We start from the raw sequence: 18,050 nt of genomic DNA, 5'->3' as shown, positions 1-18,050 counted from the left end.
GAGTCAGAGTCATGGGGGGGGGGGGTGCACAACTGTTAGAGGACTCAGAGATCAATCAGCAAATGTGCTTCAGCTAAACTTCTATTGTGGTACTAGGAGTGTTTTTATTACATACTTATAGAGCATTTATGTTCCAGTTTATTAGGAAACACCTAATAAACTAGCATATCTCTAAGATTGTCCATGCTAAATAAATAAAACATCCCTTTGTGATGCCGTACACTTCAACAACACAGAAAGCTAAAATCCTCCTTAGAATTAAATCAAGAAAAACATCAACCACTCTTTGTTTAGCCTGCATTTGTTTTAGCTATCTTTTCTAGCAACAGTAGCGCCTACATTTCACTTCAATCAGTTATATAACATCTGCAATAATTCAACTGTGTTAACTGGTATTAGACGTGACGACGGCACTGAACGACACAATCCCATTGACATGCATTCGAACTGGTAGTGGTGACACACGGAACAGTCTGGGAATGCACTGATGAAGACTGTGACGCTGACGACGCTCCGGTCATCATGATCACAGCTACGCCACAATGGTCAACAAGCTCTCGTTCTGTTCGACAACATTAAAACTGGCTGAATGAAGGCAAAACCTTTAGTTCAATATAATTGCTGCAGATTGACTTTGTGTATTCTTTGTGATCTCATGGAGCCTGTTGACCAAACAGCCGTTCAGCACACTGCAGGTGACAGCTAACAAAGACAAAACATGGCAGACGTTGTTGACAGGTGAATGAACACTGGACGACATGCAACACATAGAAGGAGGAGGTGGGGATGATGATGATGATGATGATGATGATGATGATCTTAAGGGTAAAGGTATGCAAGTGAGCCTAAAAAATGTTTTGAAAATATCCCAGACGCTTCTTCTCAGGTGGAAAATTAAATGAATTCATGTTTCACTTCTTTTTTTTTTAAATACAATTTTTAGTGACTTTGCTTTCTTCCGTTTGTGTTTTAAAGATACTCTTTATATTGAGAAGCATTTTCTTTCGGAAGCGCTAGCTGAAGCAGCTGACATCACTGTAGCAGCACACAGGAGCCGAGGGGGTGGGGGGCCAAGCGGGCCGCGGCTCAGCCAGGCTGCCTTTCTTACCCTCTCTTAGGAATGGGAAATACTGTCATTAATCTTCTTTTCAGCTGGAGAGGGTGGAACAAACAGTGGTGGTTGAGGAAAGAAGAGTCACATGTTAGCCGGAAACCAACACCAAACAAGTTAGTTTCATGGAACAAGGTATTAAAAAAAAAGAAAAAAAAAGTAGCCAAACCTCTTCAAGTTATGATTGTTGGAATGAGCTTCATGAAAGGAAAACCGTTGTAAATGTAATGCACAGCCTTTTACGTCATGCATTTTACGATTTCAAACAGTCATGGCTGATTGTACTGAGTGCTTCAGCATGTTTCACAAAAAAAAAATATGCTGATGCTCTGTACAAGTTGGTTGCCAATGGAAATATGTGCATCAAGCAAAGAGGTTTGGCTGACTTCTATCATCACACGCCTGATAGGAGTCCATACGAAACAACCAATGGCGGCCCATGTTAGTGGACAATAGTTGTGGTGGTGGGGTCTGGGTTTGGGGGGGGTGAGTGGGATCATGCTTGCATGCACAGTGGGGTCAGGAGGCGTAGAAGAGACACCTGGACAACCTTGGCATTAGGGGGGCAAGGGCTAGCAGTTGGCGTCGTCACAGAGGTTGGCTTCACAGAAGAACCGTGAGCCGCGTTTAGCAGTACGGGCTGTGAAGGGCACGCTCTTCAGTACTGGGGGGGAGGGGGAGGGAGAGAAAACATGTCACATCTGAGACTCTGCCTTTTTTTTTTTTAAAAGGTGGGGGGGGCTGAAACACATTCCTTTCAGGAGATTGAAATGAACCTGGGAAAAAATGGAGCTGTTTCCGTAAGCTGTGTAGCTCTACGGAGACAAACCGTGTAAAACAGGATAGGCTTTTTAACAGGATATATAGAAGCAACGTACAATAAATCCCCATATTTTCATTTATATGAACTACATTAAATTATAATTAATTACTTATAACTTAGAAACTTTTTAAATTCAGGCCCAGTCCACACGATGCTGGAACGTTTTGAAAACGCAACTTTTTTGTTGCGTTTTGTGACAAGAAAACACGGAGGACTCCTATTGGATAAAATTTGACTCAATACTGCCACCACATGGTTCTGCATGCTTATAGCCGTCTTTGAAAACGCACTGATGCGTTCACGTGTGGACGGAGATATTTTTGAAAACGCTGTCATGTGGACGCGAATCGTTTTCGATGCGTTTTCAAAAAGTTGCGTTTTCAAAAAAATTTCCTAACTGGGGCTTAACTGTCAAAAGCAGCATAAATATGCACATTTATGTATACTGTATGTATATATACATACATATATATGTATGTATATATACATCTAATATGCATGCACAAACATCATACTGCTCAAAAATTCTAAATAAGGGAATTTAATGCATTAAATTATTTAAAGAATTATTCGATTAAAACACACTGAGAACATCACTGAGGGGCTTCAGCAGCATAACAAACAACTCTGACAGTAATAACATGAACATTGTTAGCATTAAATTGACATTAATGCAACATTTATATAATTCACGTTTAACGCCGGTTAATCATCATGACATATAAACATCAGTTAACTGAAGCACAAACCGGAGGCTGTAGATAACGTTTCTTTTCTCGCATTAAAGCCAAATTATGTCAAGTTTGAATCTGAGGCTTTGTGGTCGATTCAAGGCAGAATGATACAGACGCTTTCACATTACCATCATTAATGCATCATCCTATATGCTGCATATGGTGGCTTTAAAACAGGACAGGAATCAGACGGCCTGCTGTACTGACTACACCTTGAGGCTCAGCAGCATGTGATCGTGGTGAACTAACTAGACAGTACGTCATGGAATAACTAGCGACCGCTGCGCTGCTATGTGTTGTTCTCCAGACGCATCGGCGTTTGAACCACGTAGCACAAGGTGCACTTCAAAGGAGCCGAGCAGTGGATGACCACAGTCATCCGTGACCTGGGATGACCTGAGCTGCTGGCACCCGTGTGGCTTCTTTCTAGGGTGCTGTCTGGCCCACCTGTGATGATGTCTTCTATAGTGCCGTCTTTTCCCTCGTACACAGGCCGGTGGTCTTTGGCTTGCCGCCTGCGTAACTCTGCAATCAGCTCCTGCTGCTGCTGCCTCTTCTTCTGAGCCTGGACCTGAACCAGACGAGAGGATATTTCTACAGTTTGCAGTGCGTTTTTGATGGCAATGCTTTATTTAGCAAAGAGTACACATGTAAAAAAAATAAATCTTTATTCATTTACATGAACTTTGACTACCTTGGGGTCGTGTTGTTTAGCTTCCTCAGCCAGTAACTTCTCTTTCATTGCTTGCTCCTGCTTTTTCCTTTGTTCGTTTTCTTCCACTGCATCCTGTCGGAAAGAGAAAAGGTGATCCGGTCTGTGACGTGGTATTAAAGCTGAACGTCAGTCCACCGTTATGACAGAGAAAACGGGTCAGAAGTGGAACACACACACACACACACACATACACAAACCAAAAATGTAATCTCACTCTCTTTCTGACTTCCTTGTTTTTCACCTTTCAATTAGTCTCAGTTCCATTGTAAACACACTTATCCTGTTTAAAAGCAATAGTTTGAAATTTCAAAAAACCAGAGGCCAGCAGCTAATTTGCTTCACTTAGCAAGTTTCATGTCATTTATTCTAAATTGCCATCTCTTAGAACCTTTCTTAGTTTACATTGACTCTCACTGAAGCTGATTTAACTTGACTTCTTATTTCCATTGGGTTTTATCCTCTTCTCTCCCTGACCACTTCTGACTCACAAAAACCCTATTTTTTAAATACTGACCTATTCCTTAAAGTCGCACAGACAGATACACACATACGCAGAGATCCACACACATTACACAGTTCCTCAAGCACATCCCATAAATCCAGACAGAGAACAATCTCAGGAAGTGTCCTGCATGGTGGGGCGGGGTGAAGTGTCCGGGGTTGACTGGCAGTAGGGAAGGGTGAGAGGGGGGGTGACCGTTCTAAATGCTACAGCTGCAGCTCTAGAGCAAGACTCAGTTTGCCTTTCCTGTTATTTGGCCTCGGACTACACGACGTGTCCTGTGGCGCGGACGCAGCCAAAGCTCTGTCCTACTCTGCTCTCACTGAGACGGACGGCATCCGTCGTCTGAAAGCAGGGAACTCTAGACGTGAGACGATGCGCGAGTCCTCACCTTGTAGGCCCTGATGAAGCGCACAAACACTGGGAAGAAGACTGAGGGTGGAGCCGTCTTGGCACTCTCTCCAAAGTAGTTCACCACATTGTTGAAGGCTTCCTAGAAGCGGGAAGGAAGACAGAGCCAGAGTGGAAGCAATGAATGTAAACAGCGTCAAAGCCCGGGAGCCATGAACGGTTGTGTGTTAGAGGTCACTGAGCTGCGAGCGCGGTGTCAGGGGGTGAGGACGGTGTGGTGGTACCTCTGCTGTCTTGGCATCCTTCTGCAGCTTGTCCAGCTGCGTGTCGCTCGCCTGGATGAAGCCTTTCAGCACCGAGTGGTCATGGAGACTGCATTCCCTCCGGATCAGATCCATGCCTTTCCCGAGCTCTCGCACGTCCAGCAGCACATTTTCCAGAGATACTTTCAAAGGGCAGTCAAGAGGGAATATGTTTCATTTTATTTTTTCAGCTGACGGTTCTGTCAACATCTATGTAACGTGCAAACTCACCTGCTGCAGCTTTATCCACAAAGTGCAGTTCATTGTAGAAGTTGGCCAGTTCAGGATATTTCTCTTTCACAATGACAGCTATGTAATGGAGCAACGTCATCTTCCTGTCCGTAGACTTAGTATCCAACAGCTGAGAAACAAAAGAGAAGGAATCACAATATCAGCAAATGTTCACATGACAACTGCATGGCATGTTTTTTGGTGCTAATTGTTGAGCATTTGAAAAATGTATCTAATTTAAAACTCACCAGATCAAGACTTTGTAATTTGAAGCCATAAACACAGCCTCTTTTGCTGCTGTTCATGTAGTTTCCCAAGGCTAAAATAATCTACAAGTCAAAAAAGTGAATGATGAATGAACATACAACACTAGGAATGCTGCTAGTATAAAAATACAAGCATCTTACTTCGAGCATTCTTTTCAACTTCGGTGAAGATTTCACCGAGGCGGAAGCAGCGATGATTGCATTGAGTTGCGGTGTCAACATGCTGACATTGTCCGAAAAGTTCCCCACAAAGGTGATGATGTTCATTCTCTGTGTGAGTCTCTCAATTTTGCTGAAAAACAGCATGAAACGATCTTCCTCTGCTAGTTGGTCCAGAGAATGCCTCTCCCGCTCGTATTGACGCAGCACCTTCACCTCCGACTCCGTGGGCAGGAAACGCATCAAACACTCCACAAAGTCGACAGGCAGGGCTTTCAGGTCAAACCTGAGCAAAAATAATGTATGGTAATTATTTCTAGTTGAACACAAACAAATTATTTTTCTAAAAAGATTTTCAAATGCATACTTCTCTATTGCTTTACAGATCTCTTCCGTGGTCTTGTTAGCCTTTCGCAGCGTGATGGCCAAGTTCTTTGAGCGATTGGCATCCAGGAGGGTGACTTTGTTTGCTGCCTTCTGGGCTCCTTTGCTTTTTGATGCTGAGAAATCCACGATGGGACCCTGAGCTCTGGTCTTAAACAGCTCCTCAAACCTCTCCAGATCCAGCTCCTGTACACAAGTACAGTTGAAGTAATTCTTCTAAATTTACATTCAAGACCCGAAAAACATTTTCTCATTCAACCTCTTTACTACAAACGGTTTTGATAAAGGCATTTTTGTATTTCTCATTATTTTGATGTCGGTGGGAGTGAGACGGAAAGATGAGATGTCACGTGTTTTAATTTTCCATTTGTGGATTTAGGAACATAACAATCAAAATGGAACATAACTTGTGGTTTATGTCGGTGGCGCTGTCAATAAAACCAGATCAACTCAAACGCACAAAGTCCTGGTGAAGCATTTTAACCTCTTTTGAGCATTAAGGTCTTAGCAAATCATATTTATATTTAGTGATCTACAGGTTATCTAATGTCTTTGTGGCAGTTCAATCAGTTTGACTTACCTCTAGCACACGTTCATCATCAATCTCATTGAAGACTGTGCCGTTGATCTGATTGGGCTTCAAGGCCGTCCAGTTAAACACAGGCAGGCGGAACTTGGTCTTGATGGGCTTCTTAATTCTGATGGCTTTAGTCAAAAATGAAATGGAATATAAATGTCTGAAGTTAAAAAGATAAAGTAAAAACCTGTGTCAAAAAAACGGTGTCATTTTGTATCGTCTCTCACCTGAGAGACCCAAACTCAGGAATACGGAAGGAGATGCATCTGGTAGAGGTGGAGCAGGAGGAGGAGGGGGAGGAGGGACTGGCACATTCAGCCCTGCAATGTTCAAGTAACAATTTTTAAAAAAACTTCTACAGAAAGACTACAACAGTGGGAATTTGGTTATGCATTGTACACATCGATCTTATCACGTCTACAATATCATGTGTTTCTTGATCATTTGATTTTTGCTCCATCATCACAGCCTGCATTAAATGCTCTGAAACATCTGTTCCGTGTGGCCCGTGAAACTGCCTCTAATGTTTGGTATTGTTTTTCATTGTGCCAGAGTCTGCTGCACACTCGCACTCAGAGGAAACAAGCCTCGCGTTTCTTTTCCTGTCTGGGTTAGAAAACATTAATGTGACCCAACACCTGGCTTGGCACAAACGAACAAAGAATAGAACTGAAAATAGACATCCTCTGAGGGTCTAGAGTTGAACACAATCAACTTTCACATATATGAATCACTAGACACAATTATGGGGTGTTGTGGTCTAGCACCTGAGGTGGGAGGAAGAGGAGGAGGAGGTGGTGGAGGTGGGGGAGGAGGAGGAGGAGGAGGAGCTTCGCTGGCTGGTGGCAAACTGGTGTCCGGTCCTCCTGGTTCTGTTAACCCAGGCGTTGAACCCAAAGACAGCTGCCTGAAGTCGCTCAGTGGGATACCAAGGCCGCCACTCCCAACACCGCTCACGCTTCCCACCCCAACACCCAGAGGCTCGATGGCGATGTCTCCGTCGGGCTTCTTGTGTAAACGGATGGTGCCTTGCTGTTCGAGCTCCAACAGCCGCCTCTCGATGTTGAAATGCCTCTGGAAAGCAGCATCCTTCTCTTTAATCACCCTCCTCAGGGTGTTGACCTGGGTGTTGGTCGACTCGAAGGTCTCCTGAACGGTCGCCAGGGGGAGACAGAGAGATCAACACGATGAGTGCATGCTACAAAAACATGCCGTTTCCTGCTGACCTAATTTGTTCTCACAGCAATTTAGCTTTACCTCTGAAAATGTTAACACACACACACACACACACACACACACACACACACACACACACACACACACACACACACACACATTGAGGTGAAGTGAAATCTCTTTGATGCAAGTCATGCAAGTATTATGACATCACTTCATTTGCCATCTTACCCGTATGACTTGCAGGTCCTTATCTTTCTGAAGAAGCAGCTTCTCCAGATCAGCCACTTTCATCATCGTTTCATTCTCAACTTCTAGGAGCTTCTCTGTCACCTGAGAGAGAAGACAGAGAAAGCAAAAGGGAATGAGCGCCGGTGACTGCAGAAATTGATCCTCGGCACTGACATCTTCCCCAGTTCCGCTCCCTCCCACTCCCTCCCCTATACGCAGTGCATCATCTATAAGAACCAATGCAGTCCCAGACTGCAAAATCCCGCGACATGCCTGAAATCAAAATTTTGCCCGAACCTACTTGCATCGGTCAAGATCAAAGCTAGTGCTCTGACCTAGTGTCATTGATCAAAGTACTAGCTTTGATCTATGGTCTTACTCACACTGGCCTTCTCCCTCATCTTTCTATCTTATCCGGTTCCTGAGTGTACAAAAGTTTAAATTTGACCTTGACCTAGTTTTCTCAAGGTCAAGATCATCATCTCATTTTCATCCCCTTTGCTGCCCGGAGTAATGTGTTTTTGTTTCATCTTTCTATCTGCAACATCTGCGAAGACATTTGGTGGACAAACGAACGGACGAACACTGACAATGACAATACATCACCGCTTTGAAGCGGGATGTAAGGAGACCATACTGGAAAAGATGATGCGACATGAGCATGACACAGCTTTTAGTTCAGTGTTCGTTTTGGACATATTTACATGTTGTATAGGAATTCTTGAGGAATATTCACCCACATCCTCCCCCATCATTCCAGAACCATGAGCGTCGAGTTTGTTTTGAAATTCTTAGAATGATGTCAGGAGCTGCCTACGACCTTTCCATGTGAAGAAGGTCTTTGCAAAGCAGCGTGGGATGCAAAATGAGCCAGCATAAGAACAATATTAAGATTGTTTATGTGCGGTGGTTTCCAGTGGTCTCCACCCCATCATTATCCCAAACCACGAGCAAAATGCAAACACCGACTAAATTTCTAATCACCGCGTAGAAACAGCTGAGTTAAGTACACAACTGCTGAACCACAACAAACTCATAAAACGTGCCCAGAGAGAAGTGTTGGTGGTCCAGGCTAGGTGGAGCACTTACATGAGACAGGTGATCTTCCAGTTCCTCCACCTTTTCCAGGGCTGCGTTCTTTGTCTCTGCATCCTCCAGCAGACCACCCACGTCAAACACGTTATCCAGGTAGGCTTGGATCTGAACTGACAGCTTGTCGCTCTCTGTGTGTTTACATTTCTTTACATGAGGAAGAATAAATCAGAATGAGCATAACTCTGCATCTCTGCGGGAGATGGGGGACTGTTTGAACCACTTTATAGTCACTTTACCTCCAGGTAGTCATCTAGGCCTAACTTAGTGAATTCATACTGCAGGTGGACTCTGAAGTTCATGTCCTCCACCGAGTGAACCACAATGTTGATGAACTGCATGCAAGCAACCTGAAGCAGGAGATGGAGACGGATTACGTTCACGTGGATTTGATTGGATGTTACGGTTGGACTCATATGTAGGAAACCAGTCTGATCTTACCATGTAGTCAATGTTTCCCTCCTCACAGCGGAAGTAATCCATCAGTCTCTCAAAGCGATGCTTCTCCTTACACACCTGCAAACACACACACAGAGATAGAGACTGAATTCAAAGGACTGATTTACAATAAACAGTAAGAAAGAAAACTGATGTGACATAGAACAACATCCTGGTACTTCAAAGTCCAATTACTTACTTGAAAATATGACAATTGAACTGAAGGAATTTTTTGAGATGACAGACGGACGGACGGACGGACGGACGGACAGACAGACAGATAGATAGATACAGATGAGGCCCTCTGTCTACCGTTTTATAATAATTCATGTGACAAACTGCATCCTGATACAATCATTCGTGGTGAATAAATACAGTACATTCCAGGATCAAACATACTGTACTTCACTCCATGAGATTTTGCTGAAAGTAAACAACAACTTTGCTTATTATCATAATTAATGGGAAGGAAAGTCGGGAACAGATATTTTTAGTCAGTTTCCTACACTAAAATATGCTGGAAAGGGGAAATGGAAAAAAACATCGTTTCCAACTTTTTTTTCAGCGCTGCAGAAATCCATGCCCATTTCTGACAAGCAAAACTAGAAATAGTCGTGTTGGTGGAACTAACACGTGATTACTGGTACAGCTGTGGTTGCTTGGCATAGGTGGCCATCTTGGGAGATTTCAGAGACGTGTCACCTCGTAATGATGCAAACGTTTAACTACAGCTACAGAAATATCTTCTCGTTGGAGCTTTCCAACTGTGAGGTAATTATATTGTAGTGTTGAGATGACTGTTGAGGTAAAAGTCAAAAGGCTCCCATCAGGGAGTTGATTCTATCATTGTTCAAGGTTGGCTCACATCTAGTGTCTAATTGAAACTAATGACCTCATCCCCCCTGATGCCCTCATGCACACCTACACTGATGTGGGGAGGGGTGGAACTTTAATTATGTTTTTTTTGGGGCAATTAACACTGCAACCTCAGGTAATGGGCATGTCGGGATACAGTACATCAGTGTAGTAATATAATATAATATAATATAATGTAATGCAATATAATATTAATACAGTGTAATATAATATAATATTATAATATTATAAGACACATTATAATATATTTTATTTATTCTATTCTATCATATTCCATTATATTATATGATACTGTATTATATTATATTATATTATATTATATTATATTATATTATATTATATTATATTATATTATATTATATTATATTATATTATATTATATTCATTCATTCAGTCATTCATTATCCAACCCACTTAATCCGTTAACGCAGGTCGCGGGGTAGCCAGTGCCTATCCTGGCAGTCACAGGGCGTGGGGCGGGGGACACTCCGGGCACGACGCCAGTGTACCGCGGAGCCACATACAAACAAACAATCATTCACACACACACTCACTCCTATGGTCAATTTGGGACCGGCCAATTAACCTGAAGCACATGCTTTTGGAGGTGGGAGGAAGCCGGAGAACCCGGAGAGAACCCACGCAGACACGGGGAGAGCATGCGAACTCCACACAGAGCGGGACTCGAACCCAGGTCCGCCGTGTTGTGAGGCAGCAGCGCTAACCACTGCGCCACCGTGCCGCCCATTATATTATATTATATTATATTATATTATATTATATTATATTATATTATATTATATTATATTATATTATATTATATTATTACTACTGGCTCTGGTAGCACTTTTGCCTTGGTTGATTGTGGGATAAAACCATGATATTGTGGGAGACAAAATTATTTACTTGTGTAGTAATAATGTCATTAGATCACATTATTTACTTGTGTAGTAATAATGTCATTAGATCACATTATTTACTTATGTAGTAATAATGTCATTAGATCACATTATTTATTTATGCAGTAATAATGTCATTAAATCGTAGCTTCGGGCACCTCTTTGAAGTTATCAAACGCTGACAGGATGATCTCGTGTCCACCTCGGACCAGACAAACGGCAGCCAGCAGCTCAAGGACCAAAGCTTTTGTCCTAGAAATACACAAGACACTTGTAAGAAAAAAAAATAACTGGATGAAGTTCAACTGTAAGCGCCAACTCTCATTTGAAATAAATATGGTAGAACACATTTAGATACAATACTAAATAAAACGTCAACATGCAGGAGTTGAAATCTGTGACCATCAATGGAGTTTGGAGCAAAGGAAGGATTTAATAGCTTTTTGAGTGTTCCCCAGCCAAGACTTCATTATGAAGTGATCAGCCTTTACCACTAATCTTCCTCTGGTAAACATTCCTTCAACAGCCTGTATTTACGCTTCTGATCCCTGACTTCAGAGAGAACCTGGGCCCCGCCAAGAATGGGGGGCATATCATATGAATTCGCTGCAGGGTTTCTCCTATTGTTTGACCATGCCATGCATCTATAGAGGTGGGGCCCTCTGTTCTTACCGTGAGTTCTTATTGTTCAGGCTGAGAGCGATTTCATTGACTGCGTGTGCGTGAGACATAACCATATTGAAGCCATACTGCACAAAAAGGACACAGAGACAGATACATGGTGTGGTTAGAGGACACTGAGTGTATTTTCAGGACCTGCCTGCACAAAAAATACATAATACTCCAATCACATATCTGTGTAGTAAACTGAGAGCAACTAGTTTGTTTGGGGTTTTTTTGCTACCTGATAGTTCATGATTGCTCTCAAGCACATGATGCACACGTGCACATCATCTTTTTGGCTCACAAGGCGGGAGTTCTTGATGGTTTTGCTGTTGGAAACGGAGCCATAGCTGCAAAAGATGGGAGACATTAATATCTGATAGATAGATCTAATATACAGACTCATGACTTTCATTTATTTCTGAAACTTATCTGGTATTCATTTGACTGAGGGCAAAGAAAGAAAATGACAGAGAACGAGGTCTGAAAGAAAAAACTTTTGAGGTTACAGATGCATCATGGGAGAAGCCTGGTTTTCCTTGATTCTGAGGCTGAGGTCTTGGCACACAAACTGCCATTATGTAACTATGGCACAGCCATCGTGTGCACAAAATATTACTTTTCATGTCCCGTATAGAGACAGCTTTTATAGAGTCTCATGATCCAACATTTCTGATTTGCAAGGTAAAACAACACAATACATGAAGCTAAACAAAAATATTTACTTGTCTCAGACTTAATACTGTGTCTCATTATTTCCTGTCTGTGTGTGGCTCAGTGGTGAAGAAGAGAATCACAATTATCCAACATGTGCTGCAGCTCACAGCTGGCTCTCATCTGGAGAGATGAGGAAGGGCCTTTAAAGGTTGAAGACTTCAGTTTCTGTCTCTAATCCAGCTGCTTGAGGTCAGCAGAGAGGTCAGCAGACCCAACATAAGCCATTCAGGTTCCGAAACCAATATTCACATGCTAATACATGTTGATAGCATTCGAGGTTAGCAGAGGCAATAACAGAGGTAGGTAACAGCGGGGGAGCGAGCTAGGCCATACGTACCGGAGGACAGACTGGCGGGCGGAGCGCACCAGTGTGTTGCAGAAGGGTTGGGTGCTTGTGTGGTGCAGATCCTCTATGGACCTGCTCCAAGATTTAGTCTTATCCAAGAAGCCATCCTCCCCATTCTCCAACCCCTCAAAATCCAACCTGGGCCACGTACAGACAGACAGAAAAGCCAACATGGAGGCAGAGAGTGTAGAGGAGAAGCACGGGGGAGGTTAGGTCAGCGAGGCAGCTTGGTAGAGAGCCAAGGGGTTATCACAAGAACTGTCATCAAGCTGCACGAAAGAGCTCAGCACGGAGACCTGGTGCATGTTGCATCCAAAAAAGCATTCAGTTTGCCAAGTATGCAACAGGGCATACAAACACAACCAAAGAATGAAAGATTATGCACATTTTTAGATGCACAAGCTGTTTTTTTTACAGGCTCTATGGGAGACAACATGGTAACAACTGAATATGCAACCCAACCCAGTTCCTGAGGAGAGGTTTAGATAGTCATTACAGTGTGTGTGTGTGTGTGTGTGTGCGTGCGTGCGTGTATGTGTGTGTGTGTGCGTGTGCATGTGTGTGTGTGTGTGTGTGTGTGTGTACGAAGGCTGTGTTCAAAATTACTCACATGACGGCACACTGGGCAAAGGAGAGGTACTCCACCAGGACGTCCAGACCTCTGTTCTCATCATTGAGGAACTCCCTGACCCACCTGTGACGCAAACAACCAGACAGAGCACCAGAATGAGAACACACCCCGATCCATTGTACTCAGCGATGAGGACACCGGGAGAAAAAGGGAGACACACATTTACAGGATGCTTATTTGGGCCATGATAATAACTAATTACAGGTATTAGATTTATTAGCTTTGATATCATGTGAGATCATGGATAAACGGTAAAAATATTAACTTCCTTAAATGTAATTACAATAAACCGAAGGACAACTAAAGATCAAAGGACAAGTCAATTGCATCAGTGGATGTTGATGAAAAACTGCTGTTTTTCTTGGCTTAATCTTAGCTTGTAATTGGAATGTAATTTTGGACAAATGCCTGAATAAAATAAGACCTCTACCGATGTCATAATAATGTGATGGGACTTTTTATGGAACATTATACTTAAAGTTTAAAAAACTAAATGACTCTTTGAGGAAATCAACACATGAATCACTCAGGGCATGACTCATCAGCACCCTACCTCTTTTCATTATGAACACATACTTATATTTATGTAGTCATTCTTATGTATTTTGGTACATGTCTTGATGGGACTTCCCATAATCACGATAAAAGTTTGCAATGACAATAATAATTCCATTTCATCAATGATGATTTTTCTTTTTTAATTTTCACCTTCATTTAATGATGACAAATAAAAACCTTCATTAAACTTCAGAATAGAACAGAGAACAGAGTAACTCTACTAAAACAGGTCAGACAGGGTGAAGAAACCCTGTAAGCTGCTGGACAGGTTTTAAATAAATGGCCAGGTTAGCAAACCTTATTTTTTAAAAAAAGAAAATAAAGGTAAATTTATAATTGAATTAATCATTAAAAAATAAAAATGACTAAATGAAAGTTTTTCTCCCATTTGAACCGCTACTGGAGAAGAATCATGTTCCTGTATCTCAGTGATGATTTTTCCTTTGTACAGTTTGTACAACTGATAGAAATTGCAGCCAAAATTACAACATCAACAAAAAAACGCACTGAAGTTGTAATGAATCGGAATTATCCTTTAAGGCGACTCTAAAGGGGGTCTCTCCTCCCCTGAATGGAGGAACTTGGCAGGAATGTCAAGAAAAGTAAACTAGAGCAAGGCTTCAGATTTCCTCCCTATTTAACTCCTGGTTTTTGGAGAAAAACAACTCCAAACAAAAGAATTCCCAATGCGATGACAGAAAGAATGTGGAGGGCATATGGTGTAAGGAGCCAGGCTGATAGTCAACAATATTTAGACCACCACCCCTGATGACCCCCTTCACCTCCTCCCTGGATCTTCAGGGAACTCCGGTTGGGGGGGGGGGACAGGATTGGGGTAAAAGGTTCTTAAAATAGTCTTAAAGTGCTGCTTATGATGACAGACTGTTGGTGAGCCAATGGTGAATCAGGCAGGAAAGCAATCAAGAGCCTCAAAAGTGTCGTCGGGAGAGAGGGGGCAGGGAGGAGAGGTGAGGAGAAGAACAGAGGAAAGCAAACAAAGCAGTAAGAAGTAAGATTTTGGGAGCAGAAGGGAAGGGGAGAAGGGGGCGGATGAGGGGGCGGGCTTGAACACCAGCTTCCTGTCTACCTACACCCCTCCCCCTTTCTCTCTCCCTGCTTCTCAACCTTCAGTCTTTCCTCCTCTCCTTCCTTCTGCTTCTCTCCAGGACAGCTGCTGTGTCTCTTTTACTTGAGAATCAGAGGTAAAACATCAGAAGATCACACACAGACCTGCATCGGTTACACTAAACCTCACACACAAAAAGCCTTTTGAAAGTGGGATTTTATTATTGAAGCCAAATGACAATGATGGGGTTTTTTTTTTATACAGGAACCTCCTACTTTGGATATTCAGTGACACATCACTGCAGTAGATCTTACATGTGGGAGTATCTCTGTCTGTGAGGTCAGACGATAAAACAAGGGTCTCCAAACGTAAATGTGAAAAATAAAAATATCATCGTTTTTGTGTTTTTCATTGGGTTTTTACATTGGTCAGTCACGCTTCCTGTCCCTCTGGTGCACACGACAAAGCTTCCTGTTTGGCATTGAAGGGGAATGGACGGGGCAGCACAATGGCTACCATCTGGGCATTATGGGGGCCAGCTCTACGCTGTGGAGCTGCAGAGCTTGGCAAGTTATGACAATGGAGGATATTTTGCCACCAGAAAGAGTTCTGGGTCCCTGCAGCAGCAGCAGCAGCAGCAGCAGCGAGGGAACAGAACAAACCACCTCTGAACAGAGAGAAGTAGTATTATTCTGGTTTCCTTCAGCTTTGTGCACTAATAAACAGATTTATGTAATTCACCAAAGAAATGAAAGGGTGGAGAATTGATTACCCGATGTGGTTGGTCCTCAGTGAGATCTCCAGTTCCCTCAAGACTTTTGTAGATTCCTGCACTCGCCTGCGAAACTTCTGCAACAGAAATTATTGCAGTGCAGTAAATATATCACAGAATAAATGTTATTTAGCACACACTGAGAGTTTGCATGTTCCTTTTAAAGAACTGCTCCACCAATTGATACGTTACAGTGAGAATATAACTAGTAATATTCATCTAGAGTATTTTTCATTAATGTATACATTAATCAGAATGCAACTCGACTTCTGTTGTCCTTTAAGTGGATGCCATATTTAACGGGTGTCTCATGCTGTCCCACCTTTCGTGTGACTCGAGGGTCTAAGTATCCTCGTAGCTTCTGGATGTAGGTGTGGGGTGGGTTCTTCACCTGGAACCTCTCCTGTAACAGAGCACGGGTTGTAGAGTGGGTCTGCTGGAATCACTGTGTTGGTGCAGAATGAGTTGAAGAATAATGGCAGGTGTGTGTGTGGGGGGGGGGCACCGTGGTTTGGTCATTTATCTACAAAAGTTTATGAATGCACCTGGTCGCAGATCAGGTCCCACTTCTTCTCGTTGTCGTACTGTCTGAGAAGCCGGGCTTTGTCTGGAGGGAGGTTCATAGAGTTCTGGGAATAAAAAAATAAAGCATTAGTTTCACCAAGAGCCACATTTTCCCCTTATCTCCCTTTTATTGACTATTTGTAGCAGCTGAGACCAAGAACAAGTCAGTGGGCAGGTCTTTAAAACTATCTGTGCTAACACCCATGCACAATCACAGTTTTGGGGATTATTTTTTAAAAAGGACTTAAAAAAAACAGGAGAGAAACAGTAAATCAGTTTACAAGTAAAACAACAAATATCAGATAATAGATGTGCCAGCGGTAACATTACATTATACAAAAACATTCAAATGAGTACAGATAGTTATGGTTATAATAGCATTGTGACTTAAACCACGACCTCACTTCCTGTGTTGACTCAAAGCTTCCTGTCACAGGAGACGATTGGCCACACAAACCGCTGTCAAGGTCCAGACCTGTCACGTAATCCACCAACTCAAACACGTGAACATCACGTGAAATGTTTATTGTTGCTCAAATGAACCCCTAAATGTACATTTAAAGACCAACCAACTCTGGTGTTTTATGTTTTGTTTTGTTTTTTCTTTAAAAAAAAAAAAAAACTGCCTGTGTGACAAGTTCATGACTAATTGCTTCCTAACTTGGGTCACACACTGGGGCTACACGGAAATCTTAAAAAATGAGGGAGCACAATAGAATGAGGGAGCGACAGCCCCTGAAACTGTTGGTCTCAGCATTTCTCTTTGAAGAGACATGAGGGATTGTTTGCACTGGGTACCCTCATTTACACCAGCACCAACAGAACCCCGTAAGCCTGGCCACAAACGGCCCGCCAGCTTGACATTTAACCTGCAGCCATAACTCAGCCTCCGTCTAGAACAACAGCCTGTTAACCCGTCCCAGGCAAGATCCAATGTTAGCATTGACATTTGGCTACCAATAGTGTTAAATGGATGGAAAAGTCTACTTTAAAATTAATTTTCCACATCTAAATCACATCCCTTACTCCATTAACACATTATGAATTATACTTTGTGCCGAGGACTGACTTACGAAAACATTAATTTTATTGAGTTAACTAATTGCTGCACATAAAATCACATTTTCTTGCAATCAGAAATTCCAAAGCAAACTCAATCACACATCCTTAAACAGTCACCAGATGCCAAAGAGAAAAATATGAAAAAACAAAACAAAAAAAAGCTGCAATGTCTGGCAAAGTTAGATCAGGCTCTAACTGCACATATGGAGCCTTTGATATAACCTGTTTTATTAATCCGTTGCAGAAGAGTAGAGGGACGCCACATGCATACCAGATGTCACAAATTAAAGGAGGAATGTGTCTTTTTTATAATAGTAGTTTAAAGTACAACATTTTCTCTCTCGTCAAACCCCTGAGCTGCTTCCTCTGCTCGTCTCTCTCGTCTGGGAGCCGACTTTAGGAAAGTCGTTCTGGGAAGTGAGGAGGAGGATTTCCCATCCTGTCTGCCGCTTAAAGATTATCTGCCTCGTGTCTGACAAAGACTGGACACAACCCGCCGTATTTTTTAAAAGAATGGAAATGTACGCAAATATCTTCCATTAAAAATTAATTCAAAAAGTTTTCATATGAAATAATTAATTAAACTGTGGAATCCATACTGAAAAAACAAATATGCACCAATTACACTTTGTGGATCTGTTTAATGCGCTGCATGTGCTTGAATCTTGATGGAAATACCTGAATGTTAAATGGAAAAAAAACAAACAAAACAGCCCCGGTATCTCCCCCAGCATCTGCCCATACCCAAAGTGTTTCTCCCTCTGTTTCCTCAGCCAGTCATACATACTAAGGTAGCCCTAAGGA

At 42.4% G+C, this 18,050-nt stretch overlaps 1 protein-coding gene across 3 annotated transcripts in view; it reads right to left on the bottom strand.

Annotated features, from left to right (window-relative positions):
- The window catches only part of fmnl3 (formin-like 3), a 31,147-nt gene that overhangs the window by 2,574 nt on the left and 10,523 nt on the right, over nucleotides 1-18,050 (bottom strand). The window contains exons 2-25 of one of the 3 annotated variants that reach the window (XM_068325940.1): nucleotides 16,166-16,249; nucleotides 15,943-16,023; nucleotides 15,621-15,697; nucleotides 13,204-13,287; nucleotides 12,585-12,731; nucleotides 11,772-11,880; nucleotides 11,540-11,616; nucleotides 11,026-11,119; nucleotides 9,096-9,170; nucleotides 8,894-9,004; nucleotides 8,652-8,801; nucleotides 7,563-7,664; nucleotides 6,923-7,304; nucleotides 6,383-6,475; nucleotides 6,159-6,283; nucleotides 5,562-5,764; nucleotides 5,177-5,480; nucleotides 5,018-5,098; nucleotides 4,770-4,899; nucleotides 4,521-4,681; nucleotides 4,277-4,378; nucleotides 3,363-3,455; nucleotides 3,116-3,239; nucleotides 1,662-1,775 (exon numbers count right to left, since the gene is read on the bottom strand). In XM_068325940.1, the coding sequence (XP_068182041.1) occupies nucleotides 1,684-1,775; nucleotides 3,116-3,239; nucleotides 3,363-3,455; nucleotides 4,277-4,378; nucleotides 4,521-4,681; nucleotides 4,770-4,899; nucleotides 5,018-5,098; nucleotides 5,177-5,480; nucleotides 5,562-5,764; nucleotides 6,159-6,283; nucleotides 6,383-6,475; nucleotides 6,923-7,304; nucleotides 7,563-7,664; nucleotides 8,652-8,801; nucleotides 8,894-9,004; nucleotides 9,096-9,170; nucleotides 11,026-11,119; nucleotides 11,540-11,616; nucleotides 11,772-11,880; nucleotides 12,585-12,731; nucleotides 13,204-13,287; nucleotides 15,621-15,697; nucleotides 15,943-16,023; nucleotides 16,166-16,249 (3,081 nt within the window). In that variant the 3' untranslated portion in view covers nucleotides 1,662-1,683. The remainder of the gene's footprint in view (nucleotides 1-1,661; nucleotides 1,776-3,115; nucleotides 3,240-3,362; nucleotides 3,456-4,276; nucleotides 4,379-4,520; nucleotides 4,682-4,769; nucleotides 4,900-5,017; nucleotides 5,099-5,176; nucleotides 5,481-5,561; nucleotides 5,765-6,158; nucleotides 6,284-6,382; nucleotides 6,476-6,922; nucleotides 7,305-7,562; nucleotides 7,665-8,651; nucleotides 8,802-8,893; nucleotides 9,005-9,095; nucleotides 9,171-11,025; nucleotides 11,120-11,539; nucleotides 11,617-11,771; nucleotides 11,881-12,584; nucleotides 12,732-13,203; nucleotides 13,288-15,620; nucleotides 15,698-15,942; nucleotides 16,024-16,165; nucleotides 16,250-18,050) is intronic. The other 2 variants (XM_068325949.1, XM_068325958.1) reach the window with 2 other exon arrangements.

The sequence above is a fragment of the Antennarius striatus genome, chromosome 2, assembly GCF_040054535.1.
Source record: "Antennarius striatus isolate MH-2024 chromosome 2, ASM4005453v1, whole genome shotgun sequence".
NCBI lineage: Eukaryota > Metazoa > Chordata > Actinopteri > Lophiiformes > Antennariidae > Antennarius > Antennarius striatus.
The sequence above is the reverse complement of the archived record's forward strand: the minus strand, read 5'-3'. Positions and strand labels throughout refer to the sequence as shown.